Raw genomic sequence first — 23,858 nt, 5'->3', positions numbered from 1 at the left:
AAAAAAAAATTTAAAAAGCCCTGAGCATCAAGAGCAGCCAGCTCTCTGCTGGTCGCTTGTGGTAGGCTGGGAGAGTTCCCCAGTCCCCTACTCAGCAGCCTCAGCGGCGATTGCTAAGCTTCCACCCAGGAGCATCTGGGTTTGGTGTTCCCTGGAGACCAAAAAACTATAAATACAGTAGAGGGGGAATCCCCCACCCCTTCACCTTCCCTTTTTCTAGTCAGTGCTGTTCCTTTAGTAGAATTTATAGTGTTACTTGCATACATAGCTGTAACTGACCCTTTTCCCTCCTTCTCTGCCAGGTTTGAATGGGGATGTGAATGTTAATGGCTTATCTACTGTATCTCACACTACTACTTCAGGGATTTTGAACTCTGCTTCCCACTCCTCCAGCACCTCACACCTCCATCACCCCAACGTGGCCTATGACTGTCTCTGGAACTACTCACAGTACCCATCTGCCAATCCTGGCAGCAACCTCAAGGACCCACCCCTTCTCTCCCAGTTCTCGGGGGGACAATACCCACTCAACGGCATCCTTGGGGGCAGCCGGCAACCTTCATCCCCAAGTCACAACACTAACCTTCGGGCTGGGAGCCAAGAGTTCTGGGCCAACGGTACCCAGAGTCCCATGGGGCTTAACTTCGATTCACAGGAACTATATGATTCCTTTCCTGACCAGAATTTTGAGGTGATGCCCAATGGACCCCCTAGTTTTTTCACCTCCCCACAGACTTCTCCTATGTTGGGATCCAGCATCCAGACCTTTGCACCCTCCCAGGAGGTAGGCAGTGGTATCCATCCTGATGAGGCAGCAGAAAAGGAGCTGACTTCAGTTGTGGCGGAGAATGGCACTGGCTTGGTAGGCAGCCTGGAGCTGGAAGAGGAGCAGCCAGGTATAACTGGGTCTGTGAGCTGGGTTGGGAGAGGGAAAATGGGGCTCTGGGGGGCGCAGTGGCTTTTTGAGGTGAGGAAAACTTGTCTTTCCAGCTCTCTGCAGTGGAGGCTGATTTGCATGTTGGTGATTAGCAGAGCCAAGTGGCTGGTGTTTTTGTGGCAGCAGCACCAGCTCGAGAGTGGGAGTGCAAATTATTTCAAGCTCATGCAGAGCTGCTGGCCTGGAGAGGGCAGGTGGGCGAGCCCGAAACAGCCCCAACAGACACCCTGCATCAAGAAAGCCTTCTTCAAAGTTATAGGAAGGGGTTGGGGCATCAGCAGGAGGCAAAGAGGCCAATTTGATTTGACTATGGCAGGGCCAGACTGGCTGCTGAAGTGGGCTGAGCCCTAAGTAGTGATTGGCACATGCAGGAGGGAAGGAACAGGCAGAGCACACCATTGCTTGTCTACTCACAATTTCCTTTCTTTTTTGTTGTTGTTAGCATAGGTACATGTGCAGTCCCTCTCATCTTTCCCCTCAGAATAGATAAATGCTTAGTCTGCTATTGATTCCAAGTACAAGGGTGACTACCCTGTAAAATCACAGGATGTTTTCTCTGTTTAACTGGATGGGGGAAACAGCTGAGAACATGATGGGGTTCTTGTCTCAGACCCCACTCTTCTTTCCCCTCTTTACCTGCTGCAGGATCTTCCTCGCACATCTTTGTGTACTCAAAAGTTCTCGGTATGATCGGTACCCAACATAGAACTGGGACCCATAAATGTTGAAAGAATGAACATCCATCCCTCTAGCAAAGATTGCCTACTAATAGCTAACTGAACCCATTGACGGCACTGATTTTGACTTTTGCCCTCTCCTGGGATTTCCTAGAACTAAAGATGTGTGGTTACAACGGCTCTGTCCCTTCTGTGGAATCATTACACCAAGAGGTCTCAGTCTTGGTCCCTGATCCCACAGTGAGCTGCTTAGATGATCCTTCACATCTTCCTGATCAACTGGAAGACACTCCAATCCTCAGTGAAGTCTCTCTGGAGCCCTTCAACACTTTGGCACCGGGTAGGCTTGGAGATTGGCTCCCTTCAACATATCTATGTAGAGGGTAGTCAGCTTATACCACCTGGAAGAGTTAGTAAGCCAGGGAAAGTATTTGGGAATCTGGGGCACTGGGGTCTCCAGATGATCCTGTGGCAGACCACAGTTTCATGCCACAGGCCTGACTGGGCCAGTTGCACTCTGAGCTGAATTGGTTCATTTCCCAGGTTCTCTCCCAGTGTTCCTTTTGGCCAGGAGCCCTGGATAGGGACTTATTACCACACAGATGGGCTATTTGGGTTCTCACTAACTTGCCATTGAACGATTACCTTTTACCCCACTGAAATATAAGAAAGGCCTATTTTATGATAGATGCTAGAATTTTGTGTTGGTCTGTGGGTAGAAACCATTGCCTTGCCTTTCCCTAATATTAGAAAGAAGCTTCACAATATAGGAACTAGAACTGGATATATTCAGACTAGTATTTCTTAACTCTTGCTTTCTGATTTTTCCACCCCTGAAGAGCCAGTGACTGGAGGACTCTATGGTATAGATGACACAGAGCTGATGGGTGCAGAGGACAAGCTGCCTCTTGAGGACAGCCCTGTGATCTCTGCCCTCGATTGTCCTTCCCTCAATAATGCCACTGCCTTCAGTCTCCTGGCAGATGACAGTCAAACTTCAGCCTCTATCTTTGCCAGCCCCACCTCTCCACCTGTCCTTGGGGAGTCTGTTCTGCAAGGTAAGTGAGGAGAGCTAGGGCAGAGGAAGTCCTTGGCCTGGGCAGAGGTGAGAGAGCAGACCTTAGGGGTGGGGATTCTGTGAGAGCACCTTCCTGGGAGCTGAGGAGGCTATGGAATAGTGTGTGGTGGGACTGAAAAAAGCGCTCTGACTTCTGCCCTGTGCCCAAAAGAACTTGTGGGGTGAGACTTGGAGTTTGTGGGAGAAAGGAGGCCAGAGGCCTTTACTGGCTCCAGGTGAAAGGTATTTCTTCACACAGTGACAGCAGCAGCAGTTTTGCCCTTTAACCTTCATGAACGGTAGGGGAAGAGAGCCAGAGGCTACTTCTCTTTTTCCAACCCTAGGGGAAAGCCCTTGAAGTAACCTTGTTAGCTTCATCCAGGTTTGTCTGAGTAGATTCTCTTGTTTTATATGATCATTCTTCCTTTAGCCATCCTGTCCCTTTGGATTCTAGATACTAGCTTTGACCTGAATAATGGCAGTGATGCAGAACAGGAAGACATGGAGACTCAGACTTCAGACTTCCCACCATCTCTGACCCAGCCAGCCCCTGACCAGTCATCCACTCTTCAGCTCCGTACAGCAGCCTCGCCAGCAGTCTCACCAACAGCCTCGCCAGCAGTCTCCCTGGCGGTTTCTCCAGCAGCCTCCCCGGAAATCTCTCCAGAAGTCTCTCCAGCAGCCTCCCCAGAAATTTCCCCAGCCATCTCCCCGGCAGCCTTCCCAACAGTCTCTCCAACTTCCTCAGCAGCCCTCCCACCCGTCTCCTCTGAAGTCTCCTTGACAGCCTCCCCAGTGACCTCCCCAAAAGCCTCCCCCGCACCTTCCCCAGCAGCTGTCTTCCCAGCAGCCTCCCCAGCAAATAAGAATGTCAGCAGCTTCCTTGAGACGACTGCTGACCTGGAAGAGATCACTGGAGAAGGAGTCACTCCCTCTGGTAGTGGTGAGTGTCTAGATTCTGTTCCACCCCTAGCTGGTTCCAGGAAAAGTTTCTGTCTCATGAGGCATTTAGCCCTTCCTCACTGGCCTGTCGTCTCAGTATTTTGCTTGAACTCTTAACTTGGGTATCCCCTATCTTCCTCCCCAAGGTGATGTCCTGAGGAGACGTATTGCTACCCCAGAAGAAGTTCGTCTTCCCCTCCAACATGGGTAAATGCTCTAGTTTGCTGCATGCATCGACCTTTGACACATTTAATGAATGACTCTAGGAAAAAGGGAAGGGAGCTCCTCTCATCTGAGATGGGGAGGAATGGGCTAGACAAGAATGGGTTAAAGGATAGTTACCTGCAGTGATAATGTTTCTGGGCATGAGATTCTTAGGCTTCCTTTCTTCCTCTGTCACGGTCTTCCTCCTCTCACCCATTCTTTCCTCATTTTGTGACCACTCAGTTTTTTCCTCAAGGGGCTACTGCTGTTACCTGTTCCAAATTCAGCTGGTGGGTCTAGGGTTCAGATGTCCGAATGAGTTACCTTGTCCTGTATGCTTAGAGAAGGAATAGCAGTGAATGGGGAGTGGCTTAGTCCCCATGAATTGGGATTTTTTTTTGTTTTTAATGCACTTTAAGGTCAGGAACAGTATGAGACCAGAATGGACAAGCCAGCACACCAAGGGCTTTATAGGAATAACTGCCTTCCTGACCTTCCCCACCCCCGCCCCTGTAGGCTACTTGTGGTCACCAAGTCTGAGTTCTGCTTTAAGTTTTGAGAGAAAGATAAGGCTTAGTCTTAGAATAATCTGTTGCTCAGAACACAGAGTTCCTTACTAAACCCTGGCCTCTACGGAGTCATTTCATGGAGTCAGCAGTGAGTTTACTCTTCTGCTTGCCTCCCCACCCTCTGTCTCTTCTGCCTTTATTCTCTTAGGTCTTTTATCCTCTTTAGTGGAAACCCAGTAATTTGCCCTGAATGGCATTAGGGAGGGGGTTTCTGGCTGCTCATCTCACTGACTTTGTGAAGGGAGGGGTGGAGGTCTTTCTGGGCTTGTGCAGTCTGGTGTGTTGCTTCCCCCTGTGGTGCTGAGGGGCTTGTGGCCCAGGCCTGCCTTCTGGCCAAGCTTGTATCTCAGGATCCTCTGCACCTACATGCAGTTCTAGTGAGACAGGTGCGGGGCGGGCCATCTGCTCAGTGGGCTTGGCTTCTGGGTGGCTTGAGAGTGGGTAGGGGTGTGACCTGGCGGCAGGGCCCGTGTGCTTCTCTGGCAGGTGGCGGAGAGAGGTGCGCATCAAGAAGGGCAGCCACCGATGGCAGGGGGAGACCTGGTATTACGGCCCCTGTGGGAAGAGGATGAAACAGTTCCCGGAAGTGATCAAGGTAATGTAGCTTTCGTGGACTTTTTTAGGAAAGCACAGACTCCTTTTTTTGGGCCCAGTGGCAACAAGCTGGCGTTGTCTGCTCTGGGACTTGTTCTGCTTGGGCTATTGCTGGCCAATAGGTGTGGTAGGGCTGTAACTTCACTGATGCCACTCTACCTCCTCCTCATAGTACCTGAGCCGCAATGTGGTACACAACGTCCGCCGCGAGCACTTCAGCTTCAGTCCCCGTATGCCTGTTGGTGATTTCTTTGAAGAGAGAGACACACCAGAGGTGCACACCCAAGGGTTAAATATGCTTTTGTGTCTGAGAAAGGGTTGATGGACAAGCTGCAGCTTCCTCTCATGGGGTTTGGAGAGTCTTGGGCATTGAATGGTTCAGAGGGCCTGGTGGCTTGCACAGACTCCCTCCCATTGTAACAAGAGTCTTCCTTATTACCTCAGGGCTTGCAGTGGGTACAGCTCTCAGCAGAGGAGATCCCATCCAGGATTCAGGCAATTACTGGGAAACGGGGCCGACCTCGAAACACTGAGAAGGCCAAGACCAAGGACGTCCCCAAGGTGAAACGGGGCCGAGGTCGGCCACCCAAGGTCAAAATCACTGAGCTGTTGAATAAGACAGACAACCGCCTCCTAAAGAAACTGGAGGCCCAAGGTACGACTGGGGATTCTGCTCACTCTCTGAGGTATCTGAAATGTTGATGAATTGCTAATGCCTGGGTTTCCCAGGAATGTGACTGACGTCTGGAAGAAATGAATCTGAATCACCTTCCCCTCTCTGGAAAGCAGCCTCAGGGTCCCAGCACTTTTGTGGTACTTCTTTTACAACCAGTTTCTTTACTGAGTTACTCTCTTACTAGTGGAGCCTGGGCGGTCCCCAAAGATAGTTATGAGAGGAGAGGGCTTTCATGTCCTTTCTTTCCATCTTTCAGCTTCTCACTTATCTTACTGGTTTTGGCTGTCTCATACATACACTCTTACCTTACTCATTGCCACCATCATGGAGGTTCAGAATTCACATCTGAATCCAAAAGATAATTGGCACTGTTTTAGTGGGATGGACAGATTGGAAATGTCTAATTTTTCAGTAAATATTGCACTTGCCCTGATATAGTATAAATTTGAAAAAATTTGGAGTCATCGGTCTCCTATTCAGAGTTCCAGCTCTGCCATATTCTGACTGTATGACCTGGAGCAAGTCACTTATATTTTAATAAAAGCCTATAGTGGTTCATCTGCAGGTAATACCTGTCTAACTTAGAGGGTTGCTGTACAGATGTGGTGGTGGTAGTGTTTCTGTGCCAGAATAGGATAGGTGCTGTCATATCAAAAACACCAATTCTGAAACACTGTTGTTTGCAGAATCACACTTCAATATTGTCTTCCAAAAGGGAAGAAATTCAGACCTTTTAGTAGAGCAAGACATAGGAGCTGAGCATAAGCAATAGCTATGTCAGTTTGATATGATTCTGCTAAAGTGTCCATTATCTGGGCCCTTTCTTTCTGGCACATTCTTGCTTAATTGGTGCTTCCCACTCAAGACCACCTGCTTTCCCTGGCAGTTTTTCTGTTCCTTTCTTTGTTCTAAAATCAATCTGTCAGATAGCCTGGGGGAGAGACAGGCTATAAGGCTACTTTGCTGTTTTGGCCCCTAGGACCCCTTCTAAAGCAGTCTAGTGTTCAAGGGGCTGGTGCTTCTGGGCAGGAGATACCATTTGAGTTCTTTGTGCTACCTCTACAGCAGGTGCCTCTCCTACATTTTTTCTCCAACATTTTATGTATACTTAAAACAAAAAAAACACAAACTTTTGGATTCTTCAGCGAGCTGCTTTGGAGGCCAGCTTTGTGACAGGCATGTGCTGCTCTGGATGCTGGAGATTGGCCTGCCTGCCTCACTCTTCATTTTTCTTTCTGCCCTCACAGAAACACTGAATGAGGAAGATAAAGCAAAGATGAGTAAAATCAAGAAGAAGATGAAGCAGAAGGTACAACGGGGAGAGTGTCAGGCTACTAACCAAGGGCAGGTGAGGGACATCAGAGAGATTACACAGTAGGTTAACTTTTCCTACAGCTGCTCTGTCTTCTCTTCCTTCTCCCACGTCTGCCACTCGCCATTTAGAGAATTGGGCTTATTCAGGAATAATGTGAGCATCTCCAGGGTGAGAGAATTGATCCATTGCCAACCTCTCATCCCATGTCTCACCTCTCCTCCCCAGTACCCTTGTCTGTTTTTGAATGCTAGTCAAAGCAGTGATGCTTTCAGAGTTTGAGGAGAAATGACTTCCCTTATGGTTTACAGGCCAAGAACAAGAGGAAACAAGAGACCAAGAGCTTAAAGCAGAAGGAGGCCAAGAAGAAATCGAAGGTAGGTGCATGTACACACAAGCATAACTTTGAAGTCACCAAACTGATTTTGCAAGACGTGTGAGTTGGTCTCTTTTTATAGTCGTGTTTCTGGGTGTAAGGTGGGGAGGACGGGGACCTGGAAAGGGTGGTGACTTGAATCTTTATGGCACTCTTGATTCCTCTCTCCCTTGGGTGGCTAGGCTGAGAAGGAGAAAGTAAAAACAAAGCAGGAAAAACTGAAGGAAAAAGTCAAGAGGGAGAAAAAGGAGAAGGTAAAAATGAAGGAAAAGGAGGAGGTGGCCAAAGCCAAGCCAGCCTGTAAAGCAGATAAAGCTCTGGCCACACAGAGGCGCTTGGAGGAGCGGCAGAGGCAGCAGATGATCTTGGAGGAGATGAAGAAGCCCACAGAGGACATGTGTCTGACTGACCACCAGGTAGTGAGGGGAGGGTAACAGGTCCTGGAGGGGCCATCCGTGAGGACCCTTCTGTGAAAGGAAGCGCCTCCTAGGTATCCAGACTGTTGCCTTCCCATATGTTTGACAGAACACCCTACCTCTTTTTATCTCTACAGCCCCTGCCTGACTTCTCACGCATCCCCGGTCTGATCCTGCCTAGTGGGGCCTTCTCAGACTGCTTGACCATTGTGGAGTTCCTGCACAGCTTCGGCAAGGTGCTGGGCTTTGACCCTGCCAAAGATGTACCTAGCCTGGGAGTCCTGCAGGAGGGACTCCTGTGTCAAGGCGACAGCTTGGGCGAGGTGCAAGATCTGCTGGTGCGGCTCCTGAAAGCTGCGCTCTATGATCCTGGCTTGCCTTCCTACTGTCAGGTGAGGTCCTTTCCTGGGCGGGTTCAGAGGGCCTGGAATCCGTGCTTTTCTCAGTTTTGCTTTCTCTTTAAGTTAAACACGTGAAAGCCCCTTCCCAAAGTGATCAGGACAAGTGAAGGGAGATACACAAATGGTCCCCAGTTTACAGTGGTTTGGCTTATGATTTTTCGACTTTACAGTGGTTCAAAAGTGATACGCATTCAGTGGAAACTGTACTTCACATTTTGATTTTGATCTTTTCCTGGGCTAGAGAAACGCAGTACGATACTCTCTAATGATGCTGGGCAGCGGCAGCAAGGCACACCTCCCAGTCAGCCATGTGTTCACTGATACACTTACAACCATTTTGTACCCATGCAGCCATTCTGTTTCTCACTTTCAGTACAGTATTCAGTAGATTACACAAGATAGTCAACATTTTATTATAAAATGGCTTTGCGTTAGATGATTTTGCCCAACTCTAGGCTAATGTAAATGTTCTGAGCATGTTTAAGGTAGGGTTGGCTAAGCTATCATGTTCTGTAGATTAGGTGTATTAAATGCATTTTCAACATAGAATATTTTCAATTTATGATAGGTTTATTGGGACATGACCTCATCATAAGTTGAGGAAGATCTATATACTACATGCTAGCCCTTCTGGTAATTTATTGCGTCTTCTCCTAGGTTACTTCTACTCACTGCTTTAAGGTTTTAGGTCCTGACTCTCGTCATTCTCTCCAGGGACAAGTGGAGGAAGATCTGTAGTTTCTTCCTGTTTCTGTTTTCCATATATTTTTTTCTCTTCTATTTCTTTTTCTTTCTGACCTCCCTCTGCTTACTTTGTTCATTTTCCTTTAATTTACTCCTTTTCTTTTGCACCTGTCCTTTTCCTTCTCTCATCTGTCCTATCAACTTTCATTCTTTTCTTCTTTTCCTATCTTAACCCCGTAGTTCTATTGTATTTTCCTGCTCCAGATTCACCCAACTTGAGTTGTTCCTCTTTCTCTCTTAACTCCTATCATGCTCTCCTCCAAACAGTCCTTAAAGATCTTGGGGGAGAAGGTGTCCGAGATCCCACTAACAAGAGACAATGTGTCTGAGATCCTGCGCTGCTTCCTCATGGCGTATGGAGTGGAGCCAGCCCTTTGCGACAGCCTGCGCACCCAGCCTTTTCAAGCCCAGCCGCCCCAGCAGAAGGCTGCTGTCCTGGCCTTCCTTGTGCATGAGCTCAATGGCTCCACCCTCATCATCAAGTGAGGGGCAGGGGTGGGGATGGTTATTGTGTGCCTTGGTCAGAATGGGATGGGGGAGGGGCTTAGCCATTTAGAAATCCTCGGCGATGTGTGTCCACTGCCATGCTCTGGACATGCTGGTGTGACTTAGGACTGAATCTAATTTTCTTCCCTGGGAGAATCCAAGCCTTCCTCTGCCGTTCATCCAATCTAGGCTCTAGGATGAAACTCCCTTTACCCTTGAGCCTCCCTTCTTCTGTGTATGTGCTGCCACTTCTCCCTCAGAATCCCATTCCCTGTTCCCCTGCAGTGAGATTGACAAGACTCTGGAGAGTATGTCCAGCTACAGGAAAAACAAGTGGATTGTTGAAGGCCGGCTCCGGAGGTAGGGACAGGACAGAGGAGAGAAGGGGGAAAGAGTGAAGCATAGCCAGGACTTTTGCTTGGAACTCAGTGTCCTTAGCCCCTCCCCTGGGGTTGGGACCTTACCCCAGGGCCTGGGATTGTTTAGATTCACTGTGTTCCTTTTGTGGTGGTATCATGTTCCTCACCACGGTTTCCCTTAATCTGTCTATGTCAAGATTGAAAACTGCTTTGGCCAAGCGAACTGGGCGACCTGAGGTAGAGCTGCAGGGGCCGGAGGAAGGCCTGGGGCGGAGGCGCAGTTCTCGGATCATGGAGGAGACCAGTGGCATGGAAGAGGAGGAAGAGGAGGAGACTACAGCTGCTGTCCATGGCCGTAGGGGCCGAAGAGATGGAGAGGTACTAGCCCAGACCAAGGAAAGTGGGAGTTGGAAAACAGATTATTTTTTTCTTGAATCTGATGATTCCCTTTCTCTTGGTGTCTACTTGTTTCTTCTCCAGGTTGATGTCATAGCATCTAGCATCCCAGAGCTAGAGCGCCAGATAGAAAAACTCAGCAAGGTATTGTGCTTCTAACCTCCCAGGAGCTGGAGATAGGGGCTGGGTGAGAATTGATTACCTTATGAGCTGGGCCCAGATGGTATCAATTTTATAGGGAAGCTGAGAGCCATTGCCCTTCTCCCATATACCGGACGAAGTCACCACTGTCACCCTGGAAGTGTGTTTTTCATTCATCTTCCTTTTCCACTGCCTACCCAGCGTCAGCTCTTCTTTCGCAAAAAGCTGCTTCACTCATCCCAGATGCTTCGGGCAGTCTCCTTGGGTCAGGACCGCTACAGACGCAACTACTGGGTGTTGCCCTATTTGACTGGTATCTTTGTGGAAGGAACAGAGGGGAGCTTAGGTAGGTGTGTCGTAGGACCCTGAATTGAGTCCTAACAAAAGTTAAACGATTCCTTTTCCTCTGCCTAGTTGTCTTGGGCTTCTTTCATTGTATGAGAATCAGTATAGCACAGTGTGGTTAAGAGCACAGGCTCTGGAGTAGGACTGCCTACCTACCTGCTCTGCCATTTACCAGCTGTATGCTTCCGTTTTTTCATTTGTAAAATGGAGTTAATGATAGAATGTATACGTCATAGGGCTATTGAGAGGATTAAAATGAGTTAATGCTCTTAGAATAATGCTTAACTTACAGCTGGTTCTCAATAAATGTTAGCTTATGATTATGCTGATGATGATTACTTGGGAGCATAGTGTTTCTTTTCCAGATACTGTGCTCACTGGCATATAAGCTTTTCCTGGTGCAGTCTCCAAAAGGGGGGTATGAAGTCCAAGAGAAGAAGAAAGTATATGTCCTGTGTTTGTACACCCTCTTTCTTTCCCCTTATATCTGTGTATGTGTTATGCTCTTCACTTTTCTTTACAGTTCCTGAGGATGTGATAAAGCAGGAAACTGACTCCTTAAAAGCGGCAACCCATTCAACACCCAGCCCAGCCTCCTTCTCTCTGAAGAGGGAGTTAGCTGGCTGCAGCACCTCTGCCAGTTCTCCTGCCCGGGCCCGAGGCCGACCTCGGAAAACTAAGCCTGGGTCTGTGCAACCTAGGCACTTGAAATCTCCTGTCAAGAGTCAAGGTTCAGAACAGCTGCAGGTCCAGCTTCAGCCCGAGACTCAGCCCCATCCTCAGCTTCAGGCTCATGCCCAGCCCCAGCCCCAGCTTCAGTCCCATCCTCACTCCCATAATGGGTTCCTAGAGCCAGAGGGCTCCCCTTTGTCTCTGGGTCAGAGCCAGCACGACCTCAGCCAGTCAGCCTTCCTGTCTTGGCTGAGCCAGACTCAGAGCCATGGCTCCCTGCTCAGTAGCTCAGTCCTCACGCCTGATAGCAGCCCCGGAAAACTGGACCCAATGCCATCACGGCCCCCGGAGGAGCCAGAAGCTGACGAGACAGAAGCCAGCCCCGATTCTCAAGCTCCCTGGTTTAACTTCTCAGCCCAGATGCCCTGCAGTGCTGCCCCTACACCACCCCCTGCAGTTTCTGAGGACCAGCCCACTCCTTCCCCTCAGCTACCTGCCTCCTCCAAGCCAGTAAGTAGCCAGAACTAGTGGTATGCACTTATCTTCATCTTGCCACAGGCTCTGTTGCCTGGCTGTGGGCTGTTGCTGAAGCTGGGGGGAAGGGATGGGGCCACTGGGGTCCTGTCAACATGAAAACACACCCTCATCACCTTATGTTTCATCTCATTCACAGGTGAATAGACCCAGTGCTGCCAACCCCTATTCTCCAGGGCAGCTCTCTTCCACCCCCTTGCTGGGCGTGGCTCCTAAAAGGCGAGCAGGAGACCCTAGAGAAACACCACAGGGCCCCACAGGGATGGGACAGCCAAAACGGAGAGGGAGACCTCCCAGTAAGTTCTTCAGACAGATGGAGCAGCGTTACCTAACCCAGCTGACAGCCCAGCCCGTCCCCCCTGGTGAGTGACTTTGGGGTGGAATGGGGTGAGATAAAGGTAGGAGTGGCATCAGATGTGGACCATGTGATTCATAGCTGGTTCCCACTCCCCACCCCACACACATAAACCATCTTCACAGAGATGCGCTCGGGCTGGTGGTGGATCCGAGATCCTGAGACATTGGATGCCATGCTCAAGGCCCTGCACCCCCGAGGCATCCGAGAGAAGGCACTTCACAAACACCTAAACAAGCACAGGGACTTCTTACAGGAAGTCTGCCTACGGCCCTCAACTGGTAAGGTAGATGCTTAACCACCCTGAGCTGCAGAGCCCAGGTAAACGTTGAGCTGCTGCTGTGGACAACGAAATAGCCTGATGGGCTTTTCCCTCTGCCTTCTGTCTCCTCAGACCCTATCTTTGAGCCTAGTCAGCTACTTGCCTTTCAAGAAGGGATCTTGAGCTGGTCCCCCAAAGAGAAGACATATGAGACAGACTTGGCTGTGCTTCAGTGGGTAGAGGAGCTGGAACAGCGGGTTATCCTGTCTGATCTGCAGATTCGGGTACACTTGGGCTGGCACTGGGTAGGGGGTTGTTGACGAGAGGGTGTTAATCTCCTGTACCCTGTTAGGGAAAACCTGGGGTTCCCACTTCACAAGTGACCTCCCATGACCCTAAATGGGTCACATCTTTTTCTATGCTTAATGTTCTTTCTTTATAATGAGTTTTATTCCTCTCTCCCACCTGCAGGGCTGGACACGTCCCAGCCCAGACTCTACTCGTGAAGACTTGGCCTACTGTGAGCATCTACCTGACTCCCAGGAGGATATCACCTGGCGGGGTCGAGGCAAGGAAGGACTGGCACCCCAGCGTAAAACTACCAACCCCCTGGACCTGGCAGTGATGCGACTCGCTGCCCTGGAGCAGAATGTGGAGCGGCGGTACCTGCGGGAGCCCCTATGGCCAGCTCATGAGGTCGTGCTGGAGAAGGCCCTGCTCAGCACGCCCAGTAGTGCCCCACAGTGTACCACTACAGAGATGTGAGTGGCTCCCCGCTTCTTGGTCTTGGGGGAGAAGGAATAAATTTAATGGATCCTGTTCCTCATCCCCAAATCACCACTTTCTCCCACCAGATCATATGAGATCACCCCTCGCATTCGAGCCTGGCGCCAAACGCTAGAGCGGTGCTGGAGCGCGGCCCAGGTCTGCCTGTGCCTGGGCCAGCTGGAGAGGTCCATTGCCTGGGAGAAGTCTGTCAACAAAGTGGTAAGAGGCCTGGAGAGCCTGGGGGGGCTGACAAGATGGCCAGCTGGCGTGGGTGGGGTCAGTGGCAGGCAGAGGCTTGAGGGCTCACCCTGCCTCCTCACTACCTTGGTCCAGACCTGTCTAGTCTGCCGGAAGGGTGACAACGATGAGTTTCTTCTACTTTGTGATGGGTGTGACCGTGGCTGCCATATTTACTGCCTTCGGCCCAAGATGGAGGCTGTCCCAGAAGGAGACTGGTTCTGTGCCGTCTGTTTGGCCCAGGTAAGTCTTCTGCTCCCTCTCATTCCACTCCCAAGCAAAAGTCAGAGATTTTCTTTCTCATCCCATTTACCACCAGTCCTACAAATATCATTCTTACCATGCCTCAGTCTCTCCTGGGAAAGGGCTCCAGATGATGTGCTAGGAGACCTGAGTTCTGATCCTTCTTTGGGCAAGTCACTTAAATTCTATAACCTTACTTGCTTTTACTTTCCTTATAAAATGGGAATGATTATACTTTCCCTTTCACCTACCTTATTGGGTTATGTGAATAAATTCACATGCTGGCTTATGCATGAAGGTATTTTGAAGCCTCAGTCACACTTAGACAAGTAGGGATTGTAATAAAGTGAAGGGCAAGCAGAGAACATCTCCAGCTGTTGCTGATCTTACCTTTTTCTTATCTTCAGCAGGTAGAGGGAGAACTGACTCAGAGGCCAGGTTTCCCAAAACGAGGCCAGAAGCGGAAAAGTAGTTATGTGCTGAACTTCCCAGAGGGTGATAGCTGCCGGCGCCGGCTACTGTCGAGGGGCCGAGAAAGCCCGGCAGTGCCTCGGTGCTCAGAAGGAGGGCAGTCCCCCTCAAAGCGGCGGCGGCTCTCCATGCGGAACCACCACAGTGATCTCACGTTTTGCGAGTGAGTTGAGTGAATTCTGGGGACAACTGGCTCTACCTTTGCCGGAGTAAAGGGCTGGGAGGGGTCAGTGTGTTTGCTTCCTGGGAGTGCAGTCATCACTGTCTTTCGTAATAGGATTATCTTGATGGAGATGGAGTCCCATGATGCAGCCTGGCCTTTCCTGGAGCCTGTGAACCCACGATTGGTGAGTGGGTACCGGCGCATCATCAAAAACCCTATGGATTTTTCCACCATGCGGGAGCGGCTGCTCCGGGGAGGGTAAGTAGACATCAGTAACTGTCCCGGCTCTTCTGTTACTGCCGTAACTTGTACCCAGCTCACAGGTCTGTCTCCACCCCTGCCCAGGTACACCAGCTCAGAGGAGTTTGCGGCTGATGCACTTCTGGTCTTTGACAACTGCCAGACATTCAATGAGGATGACTCTGAAGTGGGCAAGGCTGGGCACATCATGCGTCGCTTCTTCGAGAGCCGCTGGGAGGAGTTTTATCAGGGAAAACAGGCCAATCTGTGAGGCAAGGGAGGTGGGGAGTCACCTTGTGGCATTGCTCCCTGCCCTCCAAACAAACAGACCCTGCCATTCTCACCTGCTGATGCTGCCCTGGGTCCAGACTCGAGTCCGAGGTAGAACCCTGATTTTTGACCCTACCTTTGGCAGCGCCCTACATCTTCTTATCCCTACACCCCTTTCTTCCTTTCCTCCTCTTGTTCCTCACATAAGAGGGGCAGAGATGAGGTCCTTCTGGACTGAAAGCCAAAAAAAAAAAAGAAAAATAATTTTTCCTTTCTGTTTTATTTCCTAATTAAAAAAGAGGAGGAGGATGAAAGAAGCTCCTACTTCCTCCTCCCAGCTTTCTCACCTTCCCTGTACATGCCCCAGCATTCTGGGGCTATTTAACAATAGCAATAGTTCTAGTGAATGTGTGAAACCAAGAAACACTCTGTACTGTGTGTGGACCCGCAGTGACGGCCAGTAAAGTGGACTTAACTCCCAAGTGTGTCGAGCCGGACACCGGGCCCTGAACATGCTGCTTCCATGTTCAGTCCCTCCCCCGCTTTTCACTTTCTCTCTCTCAATCCCCCCCCCCGCCCCCTTTTCAGATTTTCTCTCATCCAATAATGTAAAACTGTTGTGTACGGGTTCCTCCATCCTTTTCCCCCAAATCTTTTTTCCCTTCAAAGGAAAAAGAAGTTCAGAGGTCCCTGTCTTTCTCTCTGTCCTCATCTTCCTGCCAATAGCTAGTCCCTCTATAATGTTGGATACTCCTCAAATGCTGAGTTTCTAGCCTTTTCTGAAACTTAGCAAACTGGGGAGAGGGCAGGGAGGCACCCTGAACCCTGGGCCTTCCAGCCTCCTTCCCCACCTCTTACCCAAACCTCCTTCTTGGGAACTCCTCAGGGACAACTACTGCTGAGTTTGGGCACACCCCCAAGATGGAGGCCAGGTAGCAATCGACTGGCCTGAGAGAGAGAGAGGTGTGTGTGTGAGAGAGTGTGAGTGAGTGAGAGGATGCTGTGATTGTGCCCCTGTTTTGTCTGGTGGCATCCATTCAGTTTTTCCCCCAAGTATCTCCCATTGTTTCCAACCATTGAAACACCTTTCCCATTGTTTCACACCATCACTTTGTCTTTGGGAAACCACAGGAACAGTTTTTCTGGGTACAAGGCTGTCTCTCTCCCCTCTCTCCCAGTCATTTCTGTTCCAGCCTCTTCAAACTGTGCAATCTTTCAGCAGGAACTCCCTCTCCTTTCAGTAGCTCTGAGTCTTAAGCTTTTGCAGGGAGAGGGGTAGAACTGGATCTCTTCCTAATCCCATGAGCTTCTGTGGGTTTAGTAGTGCTTTCCTTCCCTTATCTACTTCATATCCTGGGACCCCCTACCCAGTAGCAGAGACCGCAGAACACAGGAGAGTAGGGAGGAGAGGTTCTGGGTCCACCACTGCCCTACATTTGACTGTGCCCAAGTTAAGCCCCGACCTGTGAGAGGAAAGCTGCTAACTCCCAGCTATAGCCATGGGCCCCTGGCCCCTGCTTTCCTGCTCAGCAGAGCCCCTCCCATCAGAGATTACGGGTACTTGCACTGGGGAGGTGGCTGCTGGCTGGCCCAAGCAGAGAGCTGAGGCATCCAAGAAGTGTTCCATTGGTGGGAGAGGGGGTGCCAGGTGAGGGGGAGCATTCCTTGTGCTTCTGGCAGCACTGAATAGCCACTGAAGGGGGTGAGGGGGCAGTACAGGTCCCGGGGCAGCCCCTTTCTTATTCCTTTATGCCCCTTCTCCCCCATAGCCTATTTCTAAAGTCGCCTTTTCTGTCAGATAAACCTCAGAACTTTTAATTTTATTTGAGATTTTTTTTTTTTTTTGCTTTTAAATAAGAGGTGGATTGAAGAATATTTGAATTGACTTTATATTATGCATAAATATTTATATTTTATCTAAATAACTGCGCTGTAACAAACTTTGTGTTAGACATTTGGAACTGTTGTAGTTGGGGGCTCTTCTTTTCCCCACGGCAGTCTTACCCTGGTATAAAATGTTCTAGATTAATTCTACTGTTGGAGGTTAGGTGGACGGGGGAGTGAAATCTTAATTGTTCCTGTTCTGTGTTCCTCTCCCAGCTCCATCTCTTTCCCTAGGGACCAGGCACTCTTAAAGGTGGGGTGGAGTCCTAGCCTCAATTTGAAGTGAGGGTTGATGGGGGGCGGGGGGAGGGCATGACCAAAGGGGCCGTTTCTCACTTTTCTTTCCTCATCTTCACTGCCCCTTGAGCTAGGTGGATTTTCTCTTCTTGACAAGAGTATTTGATAGGAAAGGCAAGTTAAAAAAGTAAATAAAACCCACCCCTACCCCTTTGTTTCCTCTCCCCTATCAGTCTGGTAACAGGAAGAAACCACACCATCAACACCAACAAATTTCCATGTTCCTTTTACAACAAAAGGGACTTGACTTTTTATATAACCAAATGTGGTGTTTTAGTGACTTTTTGATAATGTACAGTTTTTTGTGAATTTAAATTTATTTCTTTCTATATTTTTAGGACCAATCTCATTTTTAATAAGGTTAAAAAAAGGAAAAAAAAAGTCTAGAGAAAAAAACTCCTGTTTTTGCCATGTGATGTTCCACAAGTGCAGCTGTAGAAAAGTGCTTGTCAGTTGAATAAAAACCACATTTGATAGAGATTCAAAAGAGTCTGTATTTATCTTCCTTCAACATAGGTTCTCATACTTGCCTAAAGGTGAAGGCTGGGTGTTTGTTAGGGTGAGTACGACTGGTTTGATGTAGGAGACCACAGGCCGGGGAGAAATATGCCCCTAAACTTCAAGGTTCATCTCTGAACCTCCAAGCTTGGCCCTTCCTGTGCAAGAGGCATCCAAGGCAGAATTTGTGCTTATGTGGGTGGAACAGGTGCTCCTGGCTGAGGTGCTACAACAAAGGATTCAAGTGTCCCTAGTTCCTGCCTTGTGAGACATGGCCTTGGCTTCCTAAGCTGCCACCTGTGTTCCCACTATAGCAAATATATGTGCTCACCACCACCTTCCCAGCTTCCAATCATGGATAAGACACCACGAGGTAGACTTTTGTGTTTTATTTCAGAAGTTGAAATAAGACAAAGTTCTCCCCAATTGTAGGGAAGGAACAAGTGAATACCAAGAGTCAGAAAAAGAAGAATGGGTAGCATTGGCACAGATGTGGCAAGAGTATAAAACTGGAAACCTCTGGGTAAAGAAAAAGTGTACAAAATGTGTTTTGAGTATAAATTAAACTTATTTCCTGTCCAAGGTGATAAGTGCATGCTAGAGAGCACTTGCCACCCGAAAAAAAATGTGTGTGTTGGGGGATGTGGACACCAGTAATGGGGCGAGAACTTTTCTTTACTCAGGCTAGGAAAGCTTATCACACTCCAGGCTGGAAGTTTTGTTTTGGTGACCCTGTAAACTAACTGGAATAGGTGGAGAAGGAACATCTCTGCTTTCAGCCCTATAAAAATCCCAGATGCCCTCTTTGGTGCATGTTTACCTTCTCAGCTAATGGCAGCCACTGGCAAGCTCTTATCCTCTCAAGTTCTGAGCTCTGCTCCCATGTTGGTGTTCCTGGGGGTGGCTCCCAAGCATTAGTTAATATTCTAAGCAGTCATTACTCAGCCTATTCCCCTGGCATACCACAGCAAGACCTAACTAACTGAAGAGTTCACACTATTCTAGGGTGATAAATGAGGTAAAAATCTCAAAGAAGACATTCCAGAAACAGAAATAACCAAAAGAGTTTTTGCATTTGATTGTGAGCCCTTTGTAGCCCCCATCTTCCTAACCCTCATGAAAGGAAGGACAGAGTAAAGGAAGGAAAGAAGTAAACCAGGTGCTTGTGCCCATGTTCAATTGTGAAGCTGTGAGGTAGGTCTTTAACAAAGACAAGAAAGTTCTGGGATACACCTGGAGAATGGTTCATTCAAAACAGACGTGGACATGCCAGGGAGAAGGAGCAGTGGTAACTGGGGTGAGAGGGCACCTAGCTTTCTAATTACTACAGTCATGTGGGGACCACCCCTAGGGAGGTGCAGCAGAATTCAGCAAAGATGAAAAGGGTGCTAGAGCTCTCAGGCCCATCTCAGCTGTTGAAGGAAGACCCTCCTACGAAAGGAAGGAGTAAAAGCTGAGCAAACGAGGGATCTGCTAATGCTTGGAAGGACCTAAAATGCAGGTAGCATAGAAATGGAGTAGTTGGTTTAAGAGGGAATCAGGAAGGATCCAGTGTGACAAGGCACAAGGAATTAAGACCTAGCCCTTACAGACTGGCTTTCATAACACCCACCCTCTTCTCTGACGCTGGTCTAGCAGAGCCTGAGGACAAGTTTAGATCTGATCACTGACCCAAGTTTATTGCCCTAGGCCAAGAAGTTCAAGGTAACCCCCTCATAGGTACAATGCTGCTGCTCTCCCAAGAAGTGGGGAGGGGTGCGGCGGGCACGTGCATAAGAGAACAGCAACGATTTTTTTTTTTTTCCCTAGAAGATGATTCTATGGGGATCCCTGCAACATTCCATTCCAGCAAGGCCTCTCACCTCACCTTTGTGGAGCAAAGTAACAACCCACATGTACGTCCCCAAACGGTAGACACTGAAGCAGCAGGGAATAAGCAATGCAGGCAGGCACCAAGGGGCTGAATGAGCTCCCTGATCAGTAAGTTAGGAAAGGAAGAATGGAACTCGGCTGAGGTGGCCCAATCCAGGGATGGTCAGTAGAGCAGCACAGTCCTCACACTCAGTGCAAGTAATGTCCCCCTACTACCCCCATCTCTTACTGACAAGGGCTATTTATTACCTCTTCAGAGTCACCAGGCTTCCTAGCCTAGGCAACTCTTCAAATCCTTTGGTTAAAAACACACTTTAAAAATAACATCTCTCCCCATCATCATTCCCACATCTTCCCTAACCTCGACCCACACCCTCCTCCAAAAGGTCTAATCAGCCTCGGGGCTGAGTATCATCTCAGAGCGAGAGAGGAGCAGTAATAACACCGGCATGAGATGGGATGGGCAGGCTCTGAGGCTAGTAAAGGATTGTATCATCTGAGAAAGGGATCTAGTATGTTCCATTTGACTGAAAAGAGAAAAATACAAAGTACTAAAATATTTTAAGAATGTTATGAGCATCTGTAATGAGCGGGGGTATGAAGTACAGAGAGAGTTATGACCTGGGCTCCATGAAGACAGGATTCAGAAAACATTAGCATAGTGTTTAAAGAGCCCAGCCCTAGGCTGTGAGCTTGAAGTCTCCCCCTACAATTCCTCTGCCACCACTGCCACCAGTGGCGCTATTTCATGGGAGAAAAAGTATCCCTCCTTCCTTGTCTCCTTTTTCCAATCACTCACCCATGTTATGAACTGTTAGAAATGAACTAACAATTAGGCAAAAAGTATCATGAGTGTAACCCAAAAAGGCCCAAACAAAATTCCACGATGCCATTAACCATTACAAAAATAACTTCAGGCTCTCCGTCACTTCCCATGCCCAAACCTGCCCAAACCAGAAACACCCATTAATAAAATCCATTAAGCAGATTCACATGAGAACACACAAAAGGTAACTTCAGAATTTTAAAACAAAACAAAGCAAAATTACAGCCATTTAAACATTTAAATACAGACAGAGAAAGTAGACAGAACCAGGAATTCTGGGAGGCAGAGGAGCGGCAGCAGTGACATCAACAACAGTTTCTACACGTGAAAGGCCCTCATTTCACTAAGCCTCCTAGCAAAGCAAGGCTCCCCCAAACTACTATTAATTAAATGAACAGGATTCTAGATTTTTCTCCTTTTCTTCAAGGCCACTGACAAGAAATATGTGGTGTATTTTCCTTGACTAAGGAGTAGAGACTCAGAAGCAAGAGATACCTGCCCAGCCAAAACCTTCTATAAAGTTACTGGGTTTGGGGCTGTTTTACATTAGATAAACCCTTCCTGAGGTTGGAAGTACCTGTGAGAAAATTAATAGTGGCGATTTTATCCTTTATACTTTACATCCTACCTATTGTCCCCTACCCCTACTCCCTTAACCCCAGGATGTACAAAAGGACACTCTAAGGGTAGGGAGCGTTAGGACTCTCAACTCTGGGATGGGTGGAGGGGAGCTAGGCCCAAGCTCTATGTACAACAACTGATAATACAGCTTCTTCCCGCCCAATAGCATCTCCTTCTCCCCTACAGAAACTGAACACCTGTTTCTCCATTCTCCATCATTTGGCTTTCTGTCTGATTGTCTGGTGGAAAGGCACCTGACCTTGAAGTGAAGGGGAGCAGAACTCTCCTTTCAGTGCAGAAGGAGTGACTGGGAAGAGACAGGTGCAGGATCTTATTTCCTAGAAGATGGACAAAGGCTTCCTCCTATCTGTCTCCGTGTGCATAGTCAGGTCTTGCAGAAGGTGATGGAGTTGAAGAGCAAATTATAGCCTTTTTTTGAAGGACTCCTGACCTTGTAAATAGTGAGATGGGGTTTATGGCCCTTTTCCATCCCAGCTCCCTGCTGTCCTTCCACAAGCAGGAAGATTATTTTTGATGTCCTGGTTCCCTGGAAAAGGGGCCCAAACACACTAGGGCAGGTTGCTCTGGACAGTTACAAAGAGCTTTGTCCTTTCCCGCCCCTGCACAGCACACACACAGAACAGTCCCCACCTCTATCCCTCTGAACGTGTGTGCACATGGCACAAGCCTTTCAAGGACAGCTCTTGCTGTACACAGATGTGCCGAAGGTCAAAGCCTGGGGAAAATTCAAGAACCTCAGTTCTGTCCCTCTCAACTAGCTGCCTGAGTGTCAAAAGGCACTGTGTGTCCAGGGTTGGGATGGGAATTTACCAAGTCCTCTGGTACAGGAGGCAGGGATGACACTGTCTACATCAAGGTTTCCTAACCTTGGTACTACTGACATTTTGAGCCAGACAATTCTCTGCTGGGGGAGTTGGGGCTCTGCTGTGCCCTGCAGGGTGTTTAGCAGAATCCCTGGTCTCCAGCCACTAGCTGCCAGTAGCACACAGCCCCACCCCCAGGCACAACAACCAAAAATGTCTCCAGAGATTGCCAAGTGGCCTCTAGGCGACAAAACCACCTCTTTGAGAATCGCTGGTCTAGAGGTAAAGCAGCTGATTGTCCGTGGTGGGGAAGGAACCTAAATGGATTCAGCAAGGTCACAAAAGCAAAGGCTCTGAGCACAGCAACGATGTGAGATAGGGAAGAGAGAGTCCTTGAGACCCAGGGCAGAAAAGATCCTCTAGGAATCAGAAAAGCAGGTATTCCTGAAAAGCTGTAGCAAGGGAAGACATTTTCTCAGAGGATGTGGTGTTGGCCTCGGCAGTGAGAAGAGTTAGTCAGAAGTCAGTAGGTCCATTCCTCCGGAACTCGCCAGGGAAAACCTAGTCTTCATCCAAATTTGGATCAAGGATGGCTTCCTAAGGCTGTGGGATTGTCTCCTTAGTGAGCCTAGATCACATCTCTGCTTCCGGAGGGCAAAGTCTAGTCTTTCCTCCTAGGATGTGGCAGGGCAGAGGGAGGAAAAGCCACTTCCACTGCCTGCTTAGTGTTCTACCTTGTTCCTTGCCCAGCCCCCCAAAATTCCGTATGAAATTTCATTCAAAAAAGAAATTCACAAAATTAAAAACTGTAAAGAGGCAAAGTAGGCAGGTTCTGCTGTATGGAAAAGAGAAAAAGAACACTCTGGATGAAAGAAGGCATAAAATGTATGTGAAGAAGAGATGGGATGTGTGATCTAAGAGCTTTATAAAACAAAACTTTAAAAGTCTGCATATTTTCTTACACCCCCCGCCAAAAGGTCCATAACTAAACTCAGTAAGTAGGGCCCACAGTAGGACTCCATCAGTGTTCTAGCACCACACCTTTTTCTTTTAAGAAAATAATTTGTTTAAAAAGCCTTCCCAAATAAGTCCAACACATCAAAAACTGTTTTTCATAAAGACGAGAACAAGCTCCAGGCACCGTGTCTCTTTGGGGTAGGGAAAGAGTATATTGCAGTTTAAAACAAAACATAAAACTTTCTTCACAAAAGAAAAGAAGTCTTTTTGGTCTCCTTGACTGTAGCACACACACAAAGTGACAGTTCCTCCAGGCTCCACCAGGAGTGGAGGAAGAGCACAGGGCAGGAGTGCAGAGACTTCTTTTTCCAGGCCCAGGCCTGTGAAAACCGATGACCAAGTGTTAGTCCTCAGCTGGGCCCACAGAGGGGCTGTATTGCTGGTCAGCCCTCTGGAGTCTGGAGCATCAGCATCTCCAAGAATTCATTTATACTCAACAAAGATGGGGAGGGAAATCCTAAAGGAGGCATAAGCCAGAGAGGGTAGGGAGGGGGAATGACAAACATGAGAGTCTGATTTCAGGCTGCTCAGCCCACCCCGCCCCTCAGTATGTGATTCTTACCACTGTTACTTGTTGAACTGGAAAGAATAGACCCCATGGTCTGAGGGAGCATCCACTGTCACTTGATTTTGCTGGCTGCCGCCATCCTGTACCACAGCCAAGGCAGGAGAGTCACCTTGTGCATCCTTTCCTCACCTCCCACTGAAGCAGCCTAGCTAAGTTGCGTGTCCTCCCCAACCAACCCATTCCCACACACCTGTGTGAGTGCACATACACACACAAGCACACACGCACACTCAGAGCATCACTTCCCCAACGTTTAGAGCAACCCATCCTCTTCCCAGGACACACGAGTCAATACAAGCCAGCATCCTGGGATTAACTACCATCTGCCAAATGAGAGGAAGGGCCTCATTCAAAGATACAAACTAAGTCTTTCCTTCCTACATTCTTCACATCCCTACCAGCTATTTGTGAACACAGAATCAGCATCACTGTGAGAGGAAGATTTTGATCAGGGGAAAATGTGCCTCTGTTCATTTTCCAATCTTCAATCCAAAGAGATTATAAAGCTCTTACCTCAACTGAAACACTGGAAGAAGGCACAGGGGTGTACTGGGAGATGTACGCTCCTTGCATAGCTGCAGCTGTTGGCATATACTGGAATGAG

The 23,858-nt window shown here is 48.6% G+C and overlaps 2 protein-coding genes across 10 annotated transcripts in view; one reads left to right on the top strand and one right to left on the bottom strand.

Annotated features, from left to right (window-relative positions):
* BAZ2A (bromodomain adjacent to zinc finger domain 2A) overlaps positions 1–17,515 on the top strand; it is a 34,116-nt gene extending 16,601 nt beyond the window's left edge. For 2 of the 6 annotated variants that reach the window (XM_036865062.1, XM_036865058.1), the window contains 27 exons: positions 303–896; positions 1,769–1,954; positions 2,454–2,672; positions 3,126–3,614; positions 3,760–3,820; positions 4,873–4,981; positions 5,153–5,254; positions 5,425–5,635; positions 6,904–7,004; positions 7,280–7,345; positions 7,527–7,760; positions 7,898–8,152; positions 9,173–9,387; positions 9,677–9,751; positions 9,948–10,128; positions 10,231–10,290; positions 10,489–10,633; positions 11,156–11,814; positions 11,978–12,200; positions 12,319–12,474; positions 12,588–12,739; positions 12,927–13,216; positions 13,310–13,442; positions 13,557–13,703; positions 14,111–14,337; positions 14,452–14,595; positions 14,683–17,515. In XM_036865062.1, coding sequence (XP_036720957.1) covers positions 303–896; positions 1,769–1,954; positions 2,454–2,672; positions 3,126–3,614; positions 3,760–3,820; positions 4,873–4,981; positions 5,153–5,254; positions 5,425–5,635; positions 6,904–7,004; positions 7,280–7,345; positions 7,527–7,760; positions 7,898–8,152; positions 9,173–9,387; positions 9,677–9,751; positions 9,948–10,128; positions 10,231–10,290; positions 10,489–10,633; positions 11,156–11,814; positions 11,978–12,200; positions 12,319–12,474; positions 12,588–12,739; positions 12,927–13,216; positions 13,310–13,442; positions 13,557–13,703; positions 14,111–14,337; positions 14,452–14,595; positions 14,683–14,848 — 5,600 coding nt within the window. In that variant the 3' untranslated portion in view covers positions 14,849–17,515. The remainder of the gene's footprint in view (positions 1–302; positions 897–1,768; positions 1,955–2,453; positions 2,673–3,125; positions 3,615–3,759; positions 3,821–4,872; positions 4,982–5,152; positions 5,255–5,424; positions 5,636–6,903; positions 7,005–7,279; positions 7,346–7,526; positions 7,761–7,897; positions 8,153–9,172; positions 9,388–9,676; positions 9,752–9,947; positions 10,129–10,230; positions 10,291–10,488; positions 10,634–11,155; positions 11,815–11,977; positions 12,201–12,318; positions 12,475–12,587; positions 12,740–12,926; positions 13,217–13,309; positions 13,443–13,556; positions 13,704–14,110; positions 14,338–14,451; positions 14,596–14,682) is intronic. The other 4 variants (XM_036865061.1, XM_036865059.1, XM_036865063.1 and 1 more) reach the window with 4 other exon arrangements.
* A 387-nt stretch (positions 17,516–17,902) lies between these two features.
* The window catches only part of RBMS2 (RNA binding motif single stranded interacting protein 2), a 90,315-nt gene continuing 84,359 nt past the window's right edge, over positions 17,903–23,858 (bottom strand). For all 4 annotated transcript variants that reach the window (XM_036865071.1, XM_036865074.1, XM_036865070.1 and 1 more), the window contains 3 exons: positions 23,768–23,848; positions 23,249–23,334; positions 17,903–23,143 (listed from right to left, as the gene is read on the bottom strand). In XM_036865071.1, the coding sequence (XP_036720966.1) occupies positions 23,254–23,334; positions 23,768–23,848 (162 nt within the window). In that variant the 3' untranslated portion in view covers positions 17,903–23,143; positions 23,249–23,253. The remainder of the gene's footprint in view (positions 23,144–23,248; positions 23,335–23,767; positions 23,849–23,858) is intronic.

Source organism: Balaenoptera musculus, chromosome 10 (genome assembly GCF_009873245.2).
Source record: "Balaenoptera musculus isolate JJ_BM4_2016_0621 chromosome 10, mBalMus1.pri.v3, whole genome shotgun sequence".
Lineage (NCBI taxonomy): Eukaryota > Metazoa > Chordata > Mammalia > Artiodactyla > Balaenopteridae > Balaenoptera > Balaenoptera musculus.
This window is presented reverse-complemented; position numbering and strand designations above follow the sequence as displayed.